General features: G+C 37.0%; 1 protein-coding gene across 1 annotated transcript; it reads right to left on the reverse strand.

The window, feature by feature from the left end:
• Positions 1-185: 185 nt before the first annotated feature.
• Positions 186-20,986, reverse strand: LOC113230165 (major facilitator superfamily domain-containing protein 12-like). The gene is made up of 8 exons (XM_026463961.1): positions 20,456-20,986; positions 10,916-11,123; positions 9,875-9,959; positions 6,130-6,318; positions 5,273-5,570; positions 4,746-4,896; positions 4,244-4,368; positions 186-2,316 (listed from the first exon to the last, which is right to left on the reverse strand). The coding sequence occupies exons 1-8, from the start codon at positions 20,733-20,735 to the stop codon at positions 2,264-2,266; spliced, it is 1,389 nt and encodes a 462-aa protein (XP_026319746.1). The 5' UTR covers positions 20,736-20,986; the 3' UTR covers positions 186-2,263.
• Positions 20,987-22,545: the final 1,559 nt, after the last annotated feature.

Below are 22,545 nucleotides of genomic sequence, written 5' to 3' on the forward strand. Positions count from 1 at the left end.
TAGGACTATATTGCAATTTTTTTAACATTGATTACTTATTCATACACAAATAAAAGAAGGAAATCTACTTTTAATGATCAATTTATTTTGCATTAATACAATGTTGAATATTTTCAGATCAGTTATTGCACTTGATTAAAAAGAATTAGAAAACTGATTACAAAAATAGTTCACATAACACAATAAAAACTATTGCTGGACAATCTTGTGGAAAAAATACATTTTTACAATTTTTTCCTAAGTATATTACAACTTTTTTCTGAAAAAAATCACCATTTAAAATTTTTCTGACATTTACTCAACACTAACAATAAAATATTTACTAGGTACAGAAGAAAAGTTTGGTCATGATAAAAATAACATCTTTTTCTGCAGTGAAAGGAATTTGGTATTAAACAGTTCAAGAGCGGCTACTGCGAAAGCCCTGGTTTGAGGACAGCACGCTTTCTAGAAATACATTGGTCTTGACTTTTAGTCGTCGTGCTGGCCACATTCCCTTAAATAAATCATCTATTAAAAGAGCGGAATATCCATAAAGTCAATTTTGTAACAAACTCGAAGATATGCTACATTTTATGGAATTTGACCATAATGTGGCATTTTAAATTAGGAGATATAATATATTTTATGGTAGATTGGAGAGTTAAATGTTGTGCTACGTGACCTGTTGGCAGAGGGCTAAAACTCTGTACTCATATGTGACATCTTGCTTCCCTATGGGGTGACACGAGAGTAGAATAATCAACGGGGAAGCGTGTGTTATTCCACCTCCGCGCGTGCAAAGGTCTTGAACAGTCTATGAATACACGTAGTCACAGTATGCCCAAGGAATTAGCCGGTACACCCTCATCTTCAGTCTGAGTCTTATCAGTGAGGGCGCGAAGTGATCAACATTACCTAAACAAGGTCAACCAAGCACCGATGTTGGTGCTAGCACCACACCAGTAACAGCGGCAGTGGCCCGAACCCCTGGTTCTGCGGCGCCCGTGCACACATCAATGCAGAACCCCACAAACAGCTCTTGTGCCAGGGTTGACCCTAGAGAGTCGCAAGCCCAAACCCAAGGCACCCATCCATAGGGAAAGGGTAAGTAGTCACGGCGAGCAACCACCTCCAGCCCTCAGTGGGAGCAGAGGACGCCCTGCCCGCAAGAATAAGAGAAGTCGTCTCAGGGAACGCGAGCGCCTCAAAAACACAAACAACCCCCGGCCGAAGGAGGGAGAGGTGAGGCCTCTAGTGGATGGCAGGAGTGGACTGAGAGTGCACCAGTACGGTCAACAGGATGAGTTGCGAACCCACCTGGAGGGCCTCCCCCCACCTTCCTTCTAGGAGCAAACCAATAGCATATCAGTACTTCAAGCACTGAACAGCTATGACATATACTCAGGGTATATTTATGAATGTCATCAAGCTTTCATCGAGTTATGTATACACAACCATGTAACTCTATTAGTGGATTAAAGGACACAGCGTCTCATGTGGCAATAACGCAGCAGATGGACAGGCCAGAAAAGGTCGAAAACGGACGCCCCTGTACCAGAACCTATGGTATCCCTCCCCTACCAATGGTCAAGAACAACACATACACAAAGGTACGAAATCTTCTCACATTTAATAACACATATTCAGCCAATTCTCACGGTTTGTAGACAGACTAGGGTTAACTCCCAACGCTCAACGCCAATCTATCTCGCAGATTAATCAAACTTAAAGGGCAAGAGCTTCGCACTCTAACTGCCACCCTAAAGGGTCATGGTCCTTACATGAAACGGTTGCGCACATCCTACTACAGTGCTCTGGCATGGACAACTACAGAGCGAAGTACCTTGGAGTGCCGAGGTCGCTCCCCGAAGTTTTCATCGAACCAAGGAGGTGGCTAAGATTCCTGTGTATTGCGGTAACTAAGGGTGACACGAGTAGGACCCTGCACCCACCACACGTAAAATAGGCGCCTGGACGTCGAGTTGCGGACATCAGGCAGTTACACCAAATACCAATCCACAGGGACCAGGCATCACAAGGCCAACATTGACACCCGAGTGTTACAGGCCTTATTAAAAACAAGTTAAAAAAAATTCTAATCACTTGGAACAAAGTCTACGAAATACAATAGAATACTTAAATAGATCTTGAGTGTAAATACATTTTAACTTAAGAGAAACATGCCGCTTTTGTCATTATATATAATATCACAAGTAATAAATTCTGCTAAGCATACGTGGAATGTTTTTCTAAATACGTGTTTGTTATATTTAAAATATAATCATATATTTGTTGGCGATTCTACATTTTCCTCTTCATTGTTTATGGATGAATCTGTAATAAAAAAACACAAGTACAAAATTATATAGGTATGTTCTGTCTGTGTACATACATAAGCTCACGTCCTTGTTCTATAGGAGGGATAGGCAGAAACCACGGAATACAACCGCCAGTGTATGGTCTGTGTATAATTAAATATACGTATGATTAAGAAGAAGAAAAAGTATAGACCCTTTCAGTTTTTGTAATGTCGATGTCGTACAAAATTGGTATCGCATTATCGTACTCCACAGAAGAAATTATATTTTGTTTCTGGCAATGTAAGTAAAATAATATAAACAACACTGTAAGTCAATGTCAACTTTCTGTTTCCGCAGAATTCAACTTTGCAAGTGTACGTGTCTACGTGTCTACCATGTGTCAACGAAAATAACGCAACAAATTACCTATCTAAAATCAATGGCAGGAGTTATGTCGTAGCACCAAAGATATTTAGTGTTAAAAAATCCTGTGAGACCAGACATTTTGAATGAATCTTAGCGTGATAATGCGCAAGTGATGCGTTTCATGCATTCCATAATAGCAATAACTAATTATTTAAATTTAATTTTGAAAAACACTGGTGGAAAAAAACTGGTGAAATTAAAGGCACATGGGAGTAGTCAACTTGTCTCAAGGTGACGGGCGCAGTGATAGTGCCCCTCGGAGCTTTGCGATTTAAAGTTCTGAGTGGCATTGTAACTGTTAAGGACAGGCGTGTAGCTTACCATCAGGCGCATGACGTGTTCGTCCCGTCACTTGTAATTATAAAAAAAAAAGAATGTTAAAATGTATTATTTGCTAAGTTACATTCGAAATGCCTGGTCTGACAGGATTTTTGAAAACTACTCTCTGCCTTTCCGAATTTGAGGCCTTAATATTTAAAATGGGACCTAGTTAAACAAAAAGGATCCAGTCACTTTCGAGATATGGCAGTTTAAAGTTTATCGCACTCTTGTTTTATTTTCAAAACTTGATGTCATGTAACTCCAGAGATATTTATTTATGTTTATATGTTTGTTTTTGTTAGGTTAGACTTTAGGAACCGTTTTTTTTTTGATAAATTTTTATGGTTTGGATCCTTTTCGCTAACTGCGTCCAATTCAACTCTTAACGCTTGCGATAAGAACAACGAGTACGAGCAAAATCGACTCTGTTTTAAGTAGTCGTTATACTATACTGTGAAAATGGCTTAAAGAGGCAGAAATATAGGAAAATGAGACATAGTTGCACATGTAAAATGCAAATATTTACATAGTTTCGGTAAAACAAAATGTGGAATCAACAGTTACAAACAAATTAACGTGGATAACCACGGTATAGGTATTTGTAAGAAATATTTGAATTGCATTTATTCGAAAACTAAGTTTTTGTGAAATAATTGTTTTTCTCACATGCGATAAACAGGGTAGGTGTGGTAGTTCTGCGAATACTTAAATCGATTTATCGTGTTGATTTATCCCTGTTTGAAATTCTTGAATTCGCACACCTTACTACTGTTAAATTTTTTTTGAGATTATACAGAGTGTAACAGAAAGGTCATTATTATTTTATTTCCCACTATGTTATTTACGGAAATTACAGGTCGTAAAATTTTGATCAGCTGATCACTCCCTAAATTCGAAACAAACTTTGCACTGTTACAAAACTGTTTAGTAACTCATATTCACATCAACTAACCAACGAATATGTTAAGATTGAACCTTTAACGGTGATAGGTTCTTACGACATTTTTTGTTTAATTTCAATGTTATATTTAAAGACACTGTTTTTGTTCGTACCTATTCTTTTTCATCGGATGGGAATAAGTCCAATTTTTTCACGTCAAATGTCAAGAAATTTGGTGCATTAACAAACGGGTAATAGGGGTGTACAGATACAAGTGATAAAACTATAATGGTTCCTAGTATGACTAAGAAACCCTGAAAATGCTGGTTCTTACCTGCGATTAAAGCATTAGAGGTGAGTTTAGGCAGCAAAAGTGTTAAGGTCAACCCTAACATACATGCACCTCCACATACCCAAGACAGTGCGTCACGATAATATGTTGACTCAGCCTCTTGTGCACTGTAAAAATATAATTTAATTTTCAATTTAACACATGGCAATGACTCAGCAGTAGTTTCATCTATTGTTGAATGAATGAGTAATATTCATAATTTTATTGTGAGTTTATATGACTCATTATTTCATTATAATAAGCAAGTACATAGCTGAACTCCCATCCGACTTGAGTAACTCTGTGTTTTAGTGATCCGAGCTCTATAAAAGATGTTCCGAATTCCATTCATGGCTGCATCAATTTACGCAACGAAGTAGTCAATGAATGGGTTCTAATATGTGTGCTCTAGGTACTCTTATCTTATCTTTATGGACTTATCAGTTATCACAGAGAGAGCCAACATAATAATAAACAGAGATCAACAAAAAAAGAATGTTCTTACTATAATTGAATCACAGCAATCGCTACTCCACACGCCAACTTATCACTAAAACTCATTAGGCCGTAGACAAAGGCTGACGCTTCAGTTCTCGAGCCTACTAAATCTGCTGTGAGAGCTAGACTTGTTACTAACATAATTGCTCCACCAAAACCTGAAAATAAAAAAATCTTATTAAAAATTTTGGCGAGGAAACCTGACATAATAATTTAAAAAGGTAGCAGACAACCACACCCATTACCTGGTCTCAAACTAGGGAATCCCCTGTACTATGAGTAACAGACCAATGGAATGCACCCCGGAGCCCTACCCAGAACACCTAACGCGTTATAGAAAATTTCATTTCCCAAATTGATCCTACAGGGAATCGAACCTCCTCATCTAGCGGCCACATTGCAAACCATTGGTCCATCATCGTTGTTCAGAAGTGTCATGAAAGAGTTACACAAGATCGTAAATATTAAAAGTAAAAATTCATAAAATCTTAGTCAGGATTTAAAAAAATGTGAAAATAGGGTCAATAAACTCACCTATAAGTACAGCAACAACATAAATAAAGTCGTTTTTATATGTACTGCCAGATCCGAAATAAATCCAAATAAACCCACTTGCTGCACAAGCCGCGCCAATGAAGTAGTTGAATTTTCGCGTAAATGATCGTGGAGCCAATCTTTGAACGCCTGCGGCTGTTAAGCTGCCAAGATACATAGCGAGTGGTACAACAGCGAGCGCACGAGCGGCCAGACCGAGCGTACGATGTAGGTACAAAGGAACAAGAACCTGTGCCACATTTACTGTGAGTCGCGTACTCATGTATATTCCTCCTATCTGTACAAGCAAAAAGTTACAAAATTATTATAAAATGATATTACAAACTGATATCATCACATCTTTATCTATATATATATACTTATTTTAGAAAAATATGTATAGTATATATATTCTAAAATAAGTACAATTTGTCCAAATAGCTGCGGACGCCTAGTGATTTGACCTACCGCCTCTTGAGCAAAGGATGGTGGGTTCGAATCTGGGCTTCCACCGCTTAATTTTTCTGAATTTATGTGCGAAATTTTATTTTAATGAAAACAACGCGAGGAAATCTGCACACATCTGCAAAATAAATTAAATGATGCGTGTGAAATTCCCAATCCGCAATGGATCTGTGTGGAAGTTACAGCCCGAGCCCTCACATTGTAAGAGGAGGCTTGTGCCCAGCAGTTGGGACTATACAGGTTAAGTATCCATCTCACAATGAGTCCATAATATGATTTTGCTAAAATCTCCATCAGGTAAACTGTTTGAATGATTTAAAGTAGAACTTTTTAAGTTAGGTAATATTTGTATATGTGTATGTATCTAATGATGAGATGAACAAGTTACTTACCTGATATAATAATGGCTTGCGTAAAAAGTCACCATGTGCACCATTATTGTTATTGTTAATTAAGAACTCTTGACGTCTATATGGCTTTTCATGTACCATGCAGTGAAATACAATAGTAGCCAGTACACCAATTACTAATACTATATATACAATATTCTTAAACTTCCATGCGTCTGTTGGCCCCACTTGCTGAAGCAAACATGAAACAAACAATTAACTTACATAATATATATGTACGTAGATATATAAGATTTTTAAAAAATATATTGAATGAAAATTTACCAATTTTGTTGTAAAACAATTATCAATTCGACGGCTCCACTAAATTGAGCTGTGTAAGTTGATAATATGTTAATAGTCACATTTACATTTATATAGCAACATAATCGTGTAGCTAATCATTTATAAACCTATATCAAGTTTTTAATAGTGAATCGCATTTTGCAAGTGTAAAATAAAATACATGTTTTTAATTAATCTAAATTGTATAAAGTCATTTGTAAAATTGTTACAATAATAATAGTGTCATAAAATTGTAAAAAATAATAAAATAGCCATAATCATTGTAAAAAAAAAATCAAATAAAATATTGCGTCCGAGTTTAAGTAATAATTTCACCCACGTTGTCCCCTCCGCACTACGGAGGCTTTGTTTTCGCCTTGTTGGTCTGCGCTACTGCTTTCATAATCGCCACACAGAAATCGGCAAATTTCGGTCCTGAACGCTTCCTGCCAGGAGGGCGCTCTATATCGAGGTTGAGAGTTTCTCGTCGACCTCGAGTTCGAGCTTCAACCTGTTGGCACCGAATACGGGGCATTCGTTCAGGGCATGTTCGAGCGTCTGTGCTGCGTCTGGGGAGCACATGCATCTAGGGTCATCGCAGCATCTGAACCGATAGAGGTACGCGGCGTTCCTGCCGTAACCAGTCCAGGCCTGAGTCAGCCAGTAAGATACGCCAATTTTCCCGATAACTCGGTACGTACACCTGGCATATGTCCGGAAAAAACAGTTTGGTGATGCTGCCTTTTGCGGACGCAGAATACTCCTCTTGCCAGGCGTCCCGCGTTCGTTAGCGTATCACCCGTCTGGCGTACGAAAGAGGGAAACTGTCGCAGTCCGCAACCGTTTTCTAATAGAGGGCAGCATGTTTGGCGAACTCGTCCGCGCGCTCGTTGCCGACGTCAGCGCGTACCCACCAGAGCTTGACACTGCTACCCTGCTCGGCCGCCCGCGATAGACTCCAGAGGGTGATTTACCAGCAGCTGTGGAGGAGGCCACTGTCAAGGGTCTAATGCTGTCAGTGACCTCGAATGCTATCATCTTCCTCACTGCATCGATATTTTTTTTTTAAGCGGTTCACAAAACTGGATACAATTCAAATTTCAGATAAAAGTGTTTGGTTGATATTATGTTACAAGAAGAATGTACCCTACTAGACGTGAACACAACATGCGAATTGAGAAAATAAATGCTTAAATAATAATATTAATTAAATTACAGTGATTATACACTTGTCTCTGAAGAAAACAGGATAACAAAAACACATAGTGCACTTAGCTTTTAAGGCAATTTCTAATTGAGTTCCTAGCTGAGGCCTCAGAACCAAAGAATATGTCAAAATCAAATCTGACAGCATTGTACGAGGAGCACATACGATAAAGCGGACAGTGTTGACCAAGATTCGTCTTACAATTAGGAAGCGAGAAAGTTTTACGATTATGTAGGCGGCTACCGGGACGGTGGACTGACAGGCGCAAACTCTCAAGGATATCAGGTGCGTCTATAAAACCATGAATAAGTAATATCCTCGATGATGCAGTGGTTCTGTGCTACGAGGTCCCCTAGCACCGACAGCCTGGCGTTGAGGGCTGCTGAGTGCAACTTCACCAAGTGGGCCACTTCTTTTGCTCGATCTGCCCTCAACCGTTCCACGTCACACTCATGACGTGACGTCATGAGTCTGAGTTGAGTGTCCGGGCGCTATCCACAGCTTTTTTAGCTGTGCCATGAAGGTGCCTCGCGCCGGAATCTCGCGAACAGGAACTTCGTCCGCGAAACTAGCGAGGCTCTTCTGTGCCTCCTCCAGAGCTTCTTCCTCACCAGGCCAGACTGAGAGAACAGGCGACTCGATCGACCCCGCTACGCTCGACTCGACTGATTGTGGAGTAGATTGAGTCGGAGTGGTGACACCTCTGGCGACTTCGGAGTCGAAGAAGCCGGCGAGTTTGGCAGGGAGAGGCTCTTTCGTTCAGAGATTATTTTGTTTGGCGAGGGTCCAGGGAGAGTCGGTGTGGATGCCTTCTTTTTCTTCGTTTTCTTCTGGACCCCGCTTGGTCCCTGCGGTGGTTTAGGCGAACCAGCCAGCTTAGACGAGGCACCGCGGATTTTAGTGAGCGCCTTAGCTGTTTTAGCAATTTTCGGAAGGCCGGTGGGTGTCGAAATTTTTGCCCGGTATTGCCGGAGGTGCGAGATGTCGTTGGATAGGGCTTTCGGAGAGCTATCCAACGGTGTATGGAACGAGGGGGATGCGGTACTAAAAATTTGGAAAAATGTAATAAAAATCGACCCTTACCAGGTCACCCACCTCGATTTTTATTACATCTAGTAGGGGCCCGTTTCACTGAATGCATTGCAACTTGCTTCAATGCTTTGGGTTGTGTCGGTGACTTTCGTTCTTCTACGGATTTCCTCATTTCTGATTCGATCACGTAGAGAAATACCATACATTGCTCGCTCTATGGCGCGTGACTTTGAGCTTTTTTATGAGGCTCATAGTAAGTGACCACGTCTCAGAGCCGTAGGTCATCGCTGGCACGTACTACTCAAAGACTTTTGTCTGCGGTATTGCGGACGAGAAGACGCCCCGGAGCTTCCCGAAAGCTGCCCAACTGAGTCGGATTCCACGATTGACCTCTTCCTCGAAGTTGCTCTGCCTAATTGGACGGTGTGTCCGAGGTAGACATACTCGTCAACAACTTCGAGAGTAGAGGTTCCCACTGTTATAGGGGTGGGTACAACAAGCACATTCGACATAAGTTTCGTCTTCTCCATGTTCATTTTTAGATCCACCTGCTGGGAAACTCTTTTGAGGTCACCTAGAGCTTGGCACCATGGTGGTGTCAAGATGGGTGCCAAGCTCTTCCAACGATTCTGCCATGACCACGATATCGTCAGCAAATCGAAGGTGAGTGATATACTCGCTATTGATGTTGATGCCGAGTCCTTTCCAGTCCAGTAACTTGAAGGCATCTTCCAATGCAGTGGTGAACAGTTTCGGAGAAATGACGTCTCCTTTTCGCACCCTCTTTGCAATTAGATAGGCCTTGTGCAATGGCGTCGAACTGATATAGTGACGTTTCTATATAAACATTTCAACACTTCGACATATCGATAGTCAATGCGGCACCGTTGTAAAAACTGAAGCATCGCTCAAATCTCGATCGATTAACATTATACTTTTTATCATATTAATAATTAATAACAAAAGACCAACATGGTGTCTAAATTATTACTACAAATACAATAATTTGGTTGTGTTCCATTCCTTTATAGACTAAAGAAGAATAATAGTGAGGCCTATGTTTTGACATAGTACTCGGATAGTTAGTCATAGACCCTTTTGACATGCCTTTATATATTTGATTTGCTATTATTATAATTACTTTGTTATTGTTTGATATGATTTTTCATGTCAAATAAAGCTGATGATTTTATTTTATTTTTATATTTAATAAAGTCGACATACCTGCTTATCACAATCGCCAGTGAGTCGTAAAACAACCCACGTGATAACATAGACAAATAGATTTGAAAAGACTGTAAACCCGTATCTGGAAATTACACAATTTAAATACAATTATTTAAATCGAACATTATAAAACTTGAGACTAAGAAAGCAATTGAAATTGGACGCGTATATGAGGTCTCGGCTTGTAACAGCGTTAAATCACGAAGAGTGGAAAAAGGGAAGGGAGGCCTTTGCCCTGCAGTGGGATAATAGTAAATTAAGTAGTAGAGCAATGGCTGAAAAATGAATGAAATAATATAGAACTAGTTTTCCCGGCCTGGGAATCGAACGTGGGGCCTCTGTATGGCAGACCAGCAAGGTAATCGTTCGGCCACAGAGGCAGTATTAAAAATTTACAGCTTTAACTGTTGCTTGTATCAAGAAATAATAAGTTGAAAATTTAATTATATTTTCGAATCTAAATCGCATATTGGAAACGAAACTATTTTAAGTATGTTTCGGCAGGCACTGGTTTGTTTAAAAAAACATGTATAAGTGTACGATTTTGATACAAACAAGTAATTTCACTTCCAATGTATAGCAATTGCAAAAACCGAAGAACTCGAAATTTAATTAATTATAAAATATTACGGTGATACAAATGTATGGTTGTATTGATTGGTTTAACAGTTTTTTTTCTGGTAAAACTGAATATTTAAAACTTCTTTTTCAAGATATGTATTGTAGAAGGAAAAAGCTATGAAGGAAATTGTTGGTTTCCACATGTCGCGACAGGTATACTAATAAAGTATGTATTTTGTAATTTGTGTTTGTATTTTCTATTTTAAAAACACCCCATGAAAGTATTTTGTATTTCAAATACACCTCAAGAAAGTATTTGGTATTTTGTATTTTAAATACATTTAAGGAAGTAATTTGTATTTCAATTAAGATGTAGCATGTATTTTGCCCAGCCCTGAATACAATACATTATATCATGGCGCAACATCGTTCAATAAATAGTTAAAAAATATAATTAAAAAATAATTTATTATTTACCTAACAGCAGTAAGATGAGTTCTAGTATGGCCATCTTCAGACAGTTCAGGTATCAAACCCAAATGTGATATTTGGACTGAAGCCCATCCAATTTGAAATATCATAATGAATGCTGAGTAATAGAACATTTGTGCCCATTTGTGCGTTGAGGAACATCCAATACATTCCGAGAAAATGAAAGGGAATGATGCCAAGACGCAAACCGTACCTAAAATAGCAAAGTATGTATAAAATTATAATTGAAATAAACAAGTAATTTGTGGTCATAAAATTTCAATACAGGATACAGGTGTCTTTTTATATCACTAGCCAGTTTTGAATATTACGAACTTTGATGAAAATATAACATATCGTTGTCTTAGAGTGAATACCTCGATCGTGATTTCTATTAAGAATAGGTTTTACAAATCGTATATAGTTAATAAAACTATATATTGTATCAATATCGAATATCCAATATTGTGTATCTTAGAAACTATATGTCGTTATTGCTCCGCATCGCGTATTTTATAGCGATGCCGAATCAAGCCGAGCAATTAGAATGGATACCAACACGAAATCATACATTTTCCAAACTATATACCGATATTGCTACATATAGATATTCACTGAGTGGATATCAACGTGAAACCATTTTTGTGCGTCTACGAAACTGTATACTAACATTGGCCCATACAGGGCATACAGGATGTCCCAAAAATAACACGCCAGAGCGACACTGTGGGTAGGTGAGCTATATACCTACCAGAAAAAAATAATTTGACCTTAGTAAAAGTCTTTTAGTTTTCGAGATATTTGCACTTTTTTATTTTTTTGGAATAACTCTACTATTTGTTGAGTTTTTTGCTACTATTGCCAGGGTTAGCTCCAGATGGTAGTTGTTTTTATTTTTCAGGTAACCTGAATAGTTTTTCCAGGTACTGCAACTAATATTTTATCTGACAAATGTCATAAAATGTGAAAAAAGTTATTAATTTGGTATACCTCGTACCCTTGTAAAAAGTTAAACGTTAACTTTGTAACTGAATTTGCAAATGATCTTAAAAATTGCTCCACTTAATGCAGAATCAGGAATGGTACAATATTATCAGCCTAATCAGTTTCTAAACAAAATTAAATTTAAACTTTTAAATGAATTAATTGCTAAGCGCTAGGTAACGGCGTATCAATCTTTTTCCCACGTTGTATTCGTAATAAAGGAGTGAGATAGTTACTAGGCTTTTCTTTCTCTCTCTGAACTGGTACAAACAAACTGTGACAAATCAAACTTCCCAAAAACATGCGGATTTAGCTACTAATAACGTGGTAGAGTGCCTTTGTGTATCGCTTGATTTGTCGCCGTTTTTACTTAATGGAAAATAAAACAATAAAATTTAAATCATTTAATTTTTATTAGATATTATAGCAAGTGTTCAAACTGCCTCCCTCTGACTCTAATGCACATGCGACATCTTTTGACGAATGAGCTTCTCAGACGCCTCAAACTCATTTGAGAAATTTCTCGAGCTACTTCATAGACTCGTCGTCGTAGTTCGGTTTCTGTAGTGATAGCTTTGGAGTAAACTTTATCTTTTAAGCACCCCCAATAGAAGAAGTCGAGGGGGTTCAGATCAGGTGATCTCGGTGGCCACAAAATTGGTCCAAATCGGCCAATCCATCTTCGTGGGAACGTCTGGTCGAGGTGCGTTCGGACGTCGCGAGCGTAGTGGGCTGGACACCCATCATTTTGAAACCAAATTCTTCTTAGTAATGCTATTGGCACATCTTCGAGAAGGTTTGGCAAATGGTTTTGTAACAACTCTAAATAATTTTCGCCATTTAGAGTCGGAGGCAGTTCAACTGGACCAAATATTTCCCCATTGAAAATTCCGGTCCATAAATTAATTTTAAACTGGTGTTGGGACCGATCTTCTCTTCTCTCGTGCGGATTCTCTAACTGCCAGCTATGGATATTGTGGAGGTTTACATAGCCATCTCTGCGACATGCTGATTCATCACTCCACAAAATCGTTTTAAAAAAGTTGGGGTCTTCACTGTGCTTTTGAAGCATTTGTTGACAAAACTGTACGCGTTTAGCGTAATCGCTCTGCAGTAAAGTTTGAACTCTCTGAATATGGTATGGGTGGTATCGGTGCCTTTTTAAAATTCGCTGTGCCGTAGATTTTGAAATGCCAGTACGTCTTTCTATCAGGCGAACCGAAGTGGACGAATCTCTTGACACTTCCTGCAAAACTATTTCGTCTGCGACGGTACGAGGTCTGCCTCCACCACGATGGCCAGGGTTCCTACCCTCTCTGTATGCAGCATCAACTCTTATTATGGTCTCATGGGTCGGTGGCCTACGATTAGGAAATCTTACCGCATACAATCTTGCTGCTAATCTTGCATTTAACGATACGATGCCGCGAGCAGAAACACGTCTAGTTTCGCCGTAAATTAGGTACATGTCAGCGTAATCACTATGAGTGAATTCGGGGTTTGCTCCAACGGTATTCTGTTGATCTGCCATTTTAACTGTATAAAGGCAGTATCCGGAGGCGCAGCCGTCGATCACACACAAACAACACGGTCCAAATAGTAAGCAAATCAGGGTCCAAAGTAATGCCAAGTTGTTGACATGATTACTAAAAAAACTTTTCCGATAGTTATCAAATCAAAGTAAAAAGTGGTGCCAAGTCGTCGAAAGTGTAGAAACGGAAGCAGCGATAAAACGAAAAACGCGTACGTAGCACAAAACACAAAGGTATGTACTAACGGGTACTACGGGCCCAACCCGACCCGATCCCACCTGGCGACCGATACCGACGTAAGAGAGAGATAACAAATAAGGGTCATACCTCTCGCTCATTTTTTACTACCTGGGGCCTAGCGACAGAGTAGTTAGTCATAAAGCTCAATAATTTAACACAATTTTTGTTTAGAAACCAATTCGGCTAGTAGGGTGTTGATGTCGAAAAAAAATTAAATGACTAAAGTTCTTGTCAAAAATTTCAATAGTATTGTACAATTCCTGATTCTGCATTAAGTGGAGTAGTTTTTATGATCGTTTATAAATTCAGTTTCATACAATTTTTTTCACACTAGCCATTCAAAGTTAATGTTTAACTTTTTACAAGGGTACGAGGTATACCAAATTAATCACTTTTTTCATAGTTTATGATATTTCTCAGTAAAATATTAGTTGCTGTACCTGGAAAAACTATTCAGAATACTCGAAAAATAAAAATAACATCCATCTGGAGCTAACCATGGCAAAAATAGCATAAAACTCAACAAAGAGTACAGTTTTGGCAAAAAAAAAAAGGGTCTACATCTCGAAAACTAAAAGACTTTTACTAGGGTCAAAATATTTTTTTCTGGTAGGTATATAGCTCACCTACCCACAATGTCGCTCTGGCGTGTTATTTTTGGGACACCCTGTATAGTTTCGAAATCTGATTCCAAATATCAGTAACGGCAATGTATCAACGCAGCGCGCACGCGGGATGTATCCATGAATATATAGTTACAGAAAATATGTAGTGTCGATATCCGATTTCGAATATCAGTAACGGCAATGCATCAACGCAGCGCGTACGCGGTCTGTATCCATGAATATGTATATAGTTTCAGAAAATATACAGGGTGTAAATTTAAATGTAAAGCAAGGGCAGCCACCTCAATCGTTGTAGTTGCAGGAAAGCGGTTCTAGAAGACTATCCATGAATTTTGAAGATATTTTGATTGGCATTCACAGATTTTGAAAAAATGGTACAGTCAGCAAGATAAAAGGCAATTTTTACTAAACAAAAATTTAAATTTTTTTTTTTATGCCATTCGATCCGGTCTCTGTTAAGGATCAATAGTCTCTATGGGACCAACTGAGGTAAGAGTACTCGAAATGTCGGAAATCGCCAAAAAACTTTTGACCATATATTTTGTAGGGACATTATTTTTACCATATATTTAGTAATCAGTTATTCCAAAACCATAATCATCGATAAGTCAATATCGACACGCAAATTATGGCTTAAATGTTGGAACTGTTTTTTTTTTGTAATGTTTGTAATTTGTATAGTTTACTGTAATCAAAGTATGATCAAAATGTTTAATTAAAGTAGATCAATATTCATTGTCATATGGGAATAACCGGGATGATAGATATGAGATTTTGAATTTATTATTTTGCGCTTTTAAATGCTCACGTATTACGCAAAATAATATAAATCAGGAGATCTCAATGCATTTCCAATGTCAAGACTGATATTAGATTTTTTTAAAAGGTTTCCAAATAGTTTAAACTGATTTGTATTTACGTATTGGTAATATTGATTTAGATTTAGGTGAATCTAACACTTCCATTTAATTTTTGAAATAAATAAAATTACTTATACATTCTTAATAACATTATCGATAATCATAAAATCAGATGCAATATTAATAATAGGTTATTTGCCTAAAATATGGTATAACAGAAGATGTAGCACGAGACAGTGTCAGTATAAACATGTTATATTACATAACCATACATTAAACTACCACAACAATAAAAATGTCAGAACAAATGGTCACAAGTTAAGCCCGCTCCACATTCTTGCCAAAACTTCACGAGAACAGCCAAATTCGAGAGTGTAGTGACCATATTCGTTAAGTCTCGCCTATGTTCGTGTGGTCTCCACTTCGTGTCGGTATTTCGGACCCGAATCAAAGGGCTCTCGTGTAGTTTTGTGTTTGCGCGAGACCCGTTCCTCCACATTCCCGTCACGACAGTCCGCTGGTAGTAAACGCAGTGTTCTGTTGCGATGTATTGATGTCATCCACCATCTGCGTCCATTACAACGTCTCTTAATAAGTTTTTTTTTTCGAATTAACAAAATATTGCAATATGCTATAGCACATAATGCTGCAGCAACAGACGTATCTAACACGTCCATCTTGTATGACTACCGAACCGACAACTGTGCGGGCGAGAATGTGGAGTGCCACTCTCGGTCTCGTCCTGTCTCGGCGAGACCCGAGACCGGGATGTCTCGACGAGAATGTAGAGTGCACTTTACAAATTAAATTTGCCAAAATTATTAAAATCAAGATAAAATTTTACATCTTATTTCCTGTCAAAAAATAAATTATTATTTAATCACTTACATAACTTCGTTATAAACAAACATGAGTCTAACAATTTAATCTTGAGTGGTATTTTATCATAGATAGATAGATAGATAGATAACACGATTATTCAGCACAAATACAAACAGAAACAAAACATTTACAATCACTTCACAGAGTATAACGTGAAAGCACATAGAACATTCATTATTAATTTTATACACATTTATACAAAACACATATTGCGAGAAAAACAAACAAATACTATAACTGATAAAATTTTAATGTACTTATGACTACAGTCTGTGCTGAAATGGCCCTGACTCAGCATAAATCCTGTAGACCGAGAGAAGTCAAACAGTGCTGGTTTTCTGCCAGTACCATATGGTGAGCGATCGCAGCCCAGTAAGCCATGCCACCAAAGTGCGTCACACGCAAATATATATACCTAACTCTAAATACTATACATATATAAGTATATCAAGCAAAAGTGTAAGATGTAAAGCAAACAATGTAAATAGTGTAAGTATGAAGGTAAGCAATATAAATAATAATGTAAGTTTACAAACATAAATTAAATTACAACAATAGCCACCAAATATGAGCATGTATAGATACGGAAATGTAGGTTTACAGGTATCGAACGCATTGATTAGGGAAATATCTATGTAGCGAGACACATCTGCTCTGACAATAGATGTTTTTTGTCTTCACACTTAAATCGTTTTTTATTATTGATGTCACGCAATGGAGGAGGAATATCATTCCAACACTTACTGGCGCGATACCTGAAACCGCCGCGAAAAGCAGTCTGTCTTTTGGGATGTTAATAACATTTTTAGAAACTAATCTGAACTTATCCCCCCTTACACGTTGTGACCATTTAATCTTGTGGTATAGATAATCAGGTTTCCGGGTTTTAACGATTATTTTTGAATGATTAAAGATTCACTTAAATTAGCCACTGATATTATTTTATACCAATGCATAAATACAAAAAAAGCTTACACTATTTGGAATTTGTTTAAAAATGTCTCTATAAAACTATGAATTTTGAGGTTGGAAATGTATGGGATTTACATTGCAAAGTTTTCTCTTTTTTATTATATACTCTCAAATTACAAAATATTAATATTTTCTGTGCAAATTCACTTTTCGTAATATTTGAGTATTTGTAAACGCAAAACTATGAATTCAAAATTTCATGTGACATTCCCGTATATTCCCCCATATAACATAAAATATTCCCAAATGGAATATTGATCTACTAAATGTTTAATCTCCTTAATGTTGTCTAATTAAATGTTTGCATGTCGATAATGGCTTATCGATAGATTATGGTACGACACTAAAGAAATCCGCTGTTTGTTAGTTCAATTTTTGTTTAGGTATGTACGTTCATTCCGTAGTTAGGGCAGCTCCTTTCTTCTACTTTTTTCCATCCTCTAAAGGTCGTATTACAGAACTCTACTCAATGCTCAAGTCAGGACTTGAGTATGATTTAAAGCACTGAAAATCATACTCAAGTCCTTGCCATTATGGTCGTATTTCCAGTGCTTGAAATCATACTCAAGTCTGGTCAAGTCCTGACTTGAGCATTGAGTAGACTTCTGTTATACGATCCTTAGGGTCGTATTCTAGAACTCTATTCAATGCTCAAGGCAATATTTGAGTATGGTTTAAAGCACTCGAAATTATACTCAAGTCCCTGCCATTAGGGTCGTATTTCCAGTGCTTGTGTTTCCATTGCAATCCTGACTTGAGCATTGAGTAAAGTTCTAGAATACCACCCTAAGACATATAATGTCTGATTTATTTATGTCAATATGTCCTTTGGTTTCCATATTCAAGGAACCATATAATGCAATCTCTTCCTTTTTTGATGTTCCGAATCGTCTTATCGTAGTATAATGCTTAAGTACCTACTTAATGTTATTTACATTCAGAGAATTTTAAACAATGATATTATACGTATTATTTATTCTTACTGATTTTAACTGTCAAATATGTGATATGTGATAATAAAATCTATTAAAGTTACGTTGTTATCAATTATTTTTCCGCATTTTCATGAAGAAAAATAAATAAACATGCTGAGTCTTGATAGTCACGTTGTGAATCACTGTTAGTGTCGCCAAGGAGCGTATAGATGTCGCTGTCATAATTTTACGAAATAAACACCGCGTATTTTTACTTAACGAGAAATTATTTCCTATGTAGTATTAAATAAAAAAATTGTTCAGGACGAAAACGTGTTCGCGCCCATATGATTTATAATATTGTAATTTATTATTGTAATTTATTATTGTTAATTTCGTGTAAGATTTTGGTTAATAAACGAGAGGGAGAGAGGGGTTTTGCTTGGAGTCTGTAGGGTTCTCCCGTCCCGCTCCTGCATTGGTGCCGTCCCGCTCGCACACTTGAATAGAATGCGAGCGGCACGGCGGGCCAGCGATGATATAAAAGGCGGAGCGTTGGGAGCGGAACGACATTCCAAAACTGACTGCACAAGAATCCGAAGGCGTTCCAAATCTCACCGCGATCCAAGCAAAACCAAGATCAAGAAGCTCAATTTACAACCAGGCGTTTTTTCACTTAATCCGCCCCCACAAAAATAAACAAAATATTGAAGAGATTTCTGTAAATAAATAAGTTCAACTTAACTTTTAATCATTACAAATCAATATTTAGACAATAAATTCGAAAATAATATAGTCCACTGCGCCGGAGTAACTATTTTAATATTGCTAAATTTGACATAAGAACAATATTACTTTAATGTTAAAGTCGTGTCATAATACGACCTGAGGGAATGAATAGTCACAAAGCTGCCAAAACAACATCATAGTTTTAACATTATAATAAGCTTACTTTTAACGCGTCTTGGTACGAAAAGTCAATGCTAGGTTAAAGTAATATTTAGAGGCGTCTAAACGAAAAGCACTTAAAAAAGTCTGCTTTTTAAAATAAGCGCATAAGCACGCTTTTCATTTTAAGCGTTGGTTTTAAACTTAAAGTCTATGCGCTTAAACATTTTTGTAAACAACTTTTTAAGCGTCAAACTAAACAGCGTAGTGAAAAGCGCTGTTACAAGCACGCTTTTTAAACGTACTGTTGCAAGCTTTTTTTAACATAAAAGTCTATGCACTTAAACGTTTTCTAAAAGATTTTGTTAGCTTCAAACTAAAAAGCGTTTAAGTGAAAAAGCGTTTAAATAGCACGCTTTTTAAAAAAAGGATAATGTTTAAACTTTAACATTAATGTTTTTAAACTTTAAAAAAAATAAGCAGTTTTTCCCATCTTTAGTAATATTGTTTGAAGAGGTTACAGTAGGCCCTCAGGCAATTCTTTTTATGCTCAAGAACTGACTGGTTATAATTCGTATTACGACATAAATATTTTTCGCCGACTTCTCGCTGATTATTGTCTATGACTGGGATTTGACTAGCTCATGTTTTTTATATTTTGTATGTATACTTACTGGTAAGTTACGGTGTTATATTTGTCACTTAGTTTTAATGAAAAATAATAGATATGTATTATTCATGTACGAAAGTAAATAAAGTCACTATATAATAATAATAAAGACACTATAAAATAATAATAAAGCCACTATATAATAAAATCAATACACTATATTTTATTTTTGGAAATCGCAAATAAAGTTTCCGAACGACATCAAATGTCGACAAAATTCCACAGGTAAATATTTACTTTGTAGTTTGTTGAAAACATGTCGATAATACTTAAAGAATATTTTGACTATAAATTAAATTGTAAAAAATTATACTTGGCTTTAGCGAAAAATAACCTTAGTCTCAAGTAATAAATTGATGGACTTTGTAGGCCTCGACATGTGCGGTTTTTTGCATAGATTGTGGACCATATCTTTACTAAGCTGGTATCTTTTCATAAATTGTTGTGCATCCATTTCACCATTTCTTTCGATTTTTTTTCATATTATTATTGTGTGAAGCATCACTTTCGAGTTACTCAAATATTTTGTATTCATCACACATAATGAAACAATTCCCTAAAAATATATAAACTCAAAATTATAATAATTATTATACAATTATGCACAAAACAATTCAATAAAAGCTACACCAAGACACTGTAAACTGAATGGTTTATTGTTGTTACTTTTTGACAGATCAAATATGAAGAAAATGTAAAAATAATGTTTGTAATACGATGTTGCCAGCCAAACTTCGGGCAGAAGACAGCCTAGTGTCACATGATCACTGACTGGCTGGTATTACCAATTCATAATGCAAGGCGGTGTGAGGCATAAATTGCATAGAAATAAGAGTTTATATTAGGCCTCTAGGTCCTTAATATTTTTTTCTGGCAAGTTACTTAGTCAAGTATGATTAAAAAATATAAAATAAGATATTAAATAATAAGATATTAAAAAATACATGGATTTAAGGTTTGTAAACGTTTTATACATACCAAATAAATGCCATAATTTTCTTCTCCCATATCGAAGACTAAGCGAATTATCAGTACGGTCTGAATGATATCCAACGAACGGCGTCGATAAAGCATCTACTATTTGCCCCACCAACATTAAATTTCCTGCCTGGGAGGCATTAAATTCAAGCACTAAATGAAAAAATACCAACAGGTATGTAAACCACAAACTCGCGCAAACATCGTTAAGAATATGACCAACACCATATCCTAACTGCAGTTTTAAGCTTGTTGATATGTCGATAAGCTCATCATCCATTTCAAAGAAGGAAAATTAGAAACTTTTACAAAAAGTTCATAATCACCGAGAGGCGAATATTATAAGGAAAATTTTCAATTTACTGAAACTAGGTATCTAGTAGTAGGTAGTACGTAGTAGTTTGATTTTCGAAGACCACAGGAAATTAGATAAATGTAACTAAACGATGATGTGGCGATAATTAGAATAAAATACTACACAAAGCAAATTTAAATAAAACCCATTCTTAACACATTACACACATAAAATATGACGTTTACAACAACCAACCAACAGCAACTACACAATGTAAGCAAACGTGAAACAAGCTAATTTGTCAAAATGTCAGCAATCAAATGTCAATAAAACGTCACAAGTCATTTTTTTTTTAAATTTTCACTAAGTCGAAATCGAATCGAAAAAATCGGGAGAGCTGAATTTGATCAATTTTATGAAATTAATTTTGTATAAAAAACATTTAATTAAATTTGACCAATTTTTGTTGTCCCAATTTTTACGCCCCTTACAGTGAAATGATTCTTACATGAAACTGATCTCATTTTTTATTATCAACTCAAACTTGACCAATTAGTGAATATGCCATTATATTTTTATTCAATAAATATAGTTATCTGTAAACTTATTGATACCTATAAAAGTAGATCAACTAAAGTCTCTCCACGAATGTCACAGCGTTTAAGCGTTCCTTTTTACATATTTTACATTATATTAATTATTAACAATTATCTGTGTTAAAAATGTTCTCCTCACCTTTTTCCAATAATTCAATTATGTGTTTCTATTATTTCTTCGTCTTTCTTCATCTCGTTTGTCGCGCTCAATGTTTAAGTTGCTAAAATTACTGTGTAAAACTGTCAAAATGTTTTAAAATCATCTGTGATCTTGTGGCTATGTTTGGCACTGCGTTAATCTTTGGCAGTCATTGGTCGCGGCACTCGCGATGATATAAAAATGTGATGTCACGGTGCTCGTTTGGTGCTCGTCATGCTAGCTATTGTGATAAAACTTTAAAATTCCGGTTTATCACTTGAATTTGACAGTTAACTGTGGATATAATAGCTTTATCACGGCGGAACGCTAGGGGCAGAAGGTTTAAACTTCTGTATAGCGACATTTGCTATAGTCTAGTTGGCAACACGGCGGTCATTCCTGTCACAATGACTATCACAGTCGAAGAGGCTGTTTATTAGAACCTTTGCCTATCCAAATACATGGGGTGAAAGCAATGATATTGGGTGAAAGCATAGTGAAAGTGAGAAAGAAAACAATTTTAAAAAAAATCTGCACTTGACAGGAGTGGTGTTCATGTAAAAAAAATCGATATTTTTCCGAGGTGATATATCGATATATTGCGATATATCGGTACAAAACATGTATACTTTCGATATATTGTAAATCCACCAATTTTGACACAATATTCAAACGCAATAATCAAATGTATTTCTTATTTTTATACTCTCCAGACTGCCCTGCAGAAGGCCCTGACTGGAGGGCCTTCCCCACTAAAATCATTTACCTCCCGCCGGTTGAGTCGGCGCCGTGGGGTCGGTGCACATTTACCACGAGGTCGCCCTTTTTTTTTTTGACGTGGGAAATCTTTATAGATACCCCAGGGAGACTCAGGGGTTATGTGAGGACTCTCCCTCCAGACTGGAGGGCCTACCCCACTAAAACCCCCCCGGGTTTCCGTCTCGCCGGTTGAGTCGGCACCGTGGGATCAGTGAACATTCACCACGACGCCGCCCCGCCGCTCTAACTTACGCCAGGGCTCCCGCGCCAACGGAGGGGCGAGTCGATTGTCCTCCGACCC

This window comes from Hyposmocoma kahamanoa, unplaced genomic scaffold (genome assembly GCF_003589595.1).
Source record: "Hyposmocoma kahamanoa isolate Upper Pololo Valley unplaced genomic scaffold, ASM358959v1 63, whole genome shotgun sequence".
NCBI lineage: Eukaryota > Metazoa > Arthropoda > Insecta > Lepidoptera > Cosmopterigidae > Hyposmocoma > Hyposmocoma kahamanoa.

Excerpts from the sequence above, each read along its gene's own strand:
- LOC113230165 (XM_026463961.1), bottom strand. The coding sequence starts at position 20,735 with ATGGATGATGAGCTTATCGACATATCAACAAGCTTAAAACTGCAGTTA. Across the intron at positions 9,960-10,915 it reads ACTCATCTTACTGCTGTTAG|ATACGGGTTTACAGTCTTTT; the intron begins GTAAATAATAAA and ends TGTAATTTCCAG. Across the intron at positions 5,571-6,129 it reads GCAAGCCATTATTATATCAG|ATAGGAGGAATATACATGAG; the intron begins GTAAGTAACTTG and ends TTGCTTGTACAG.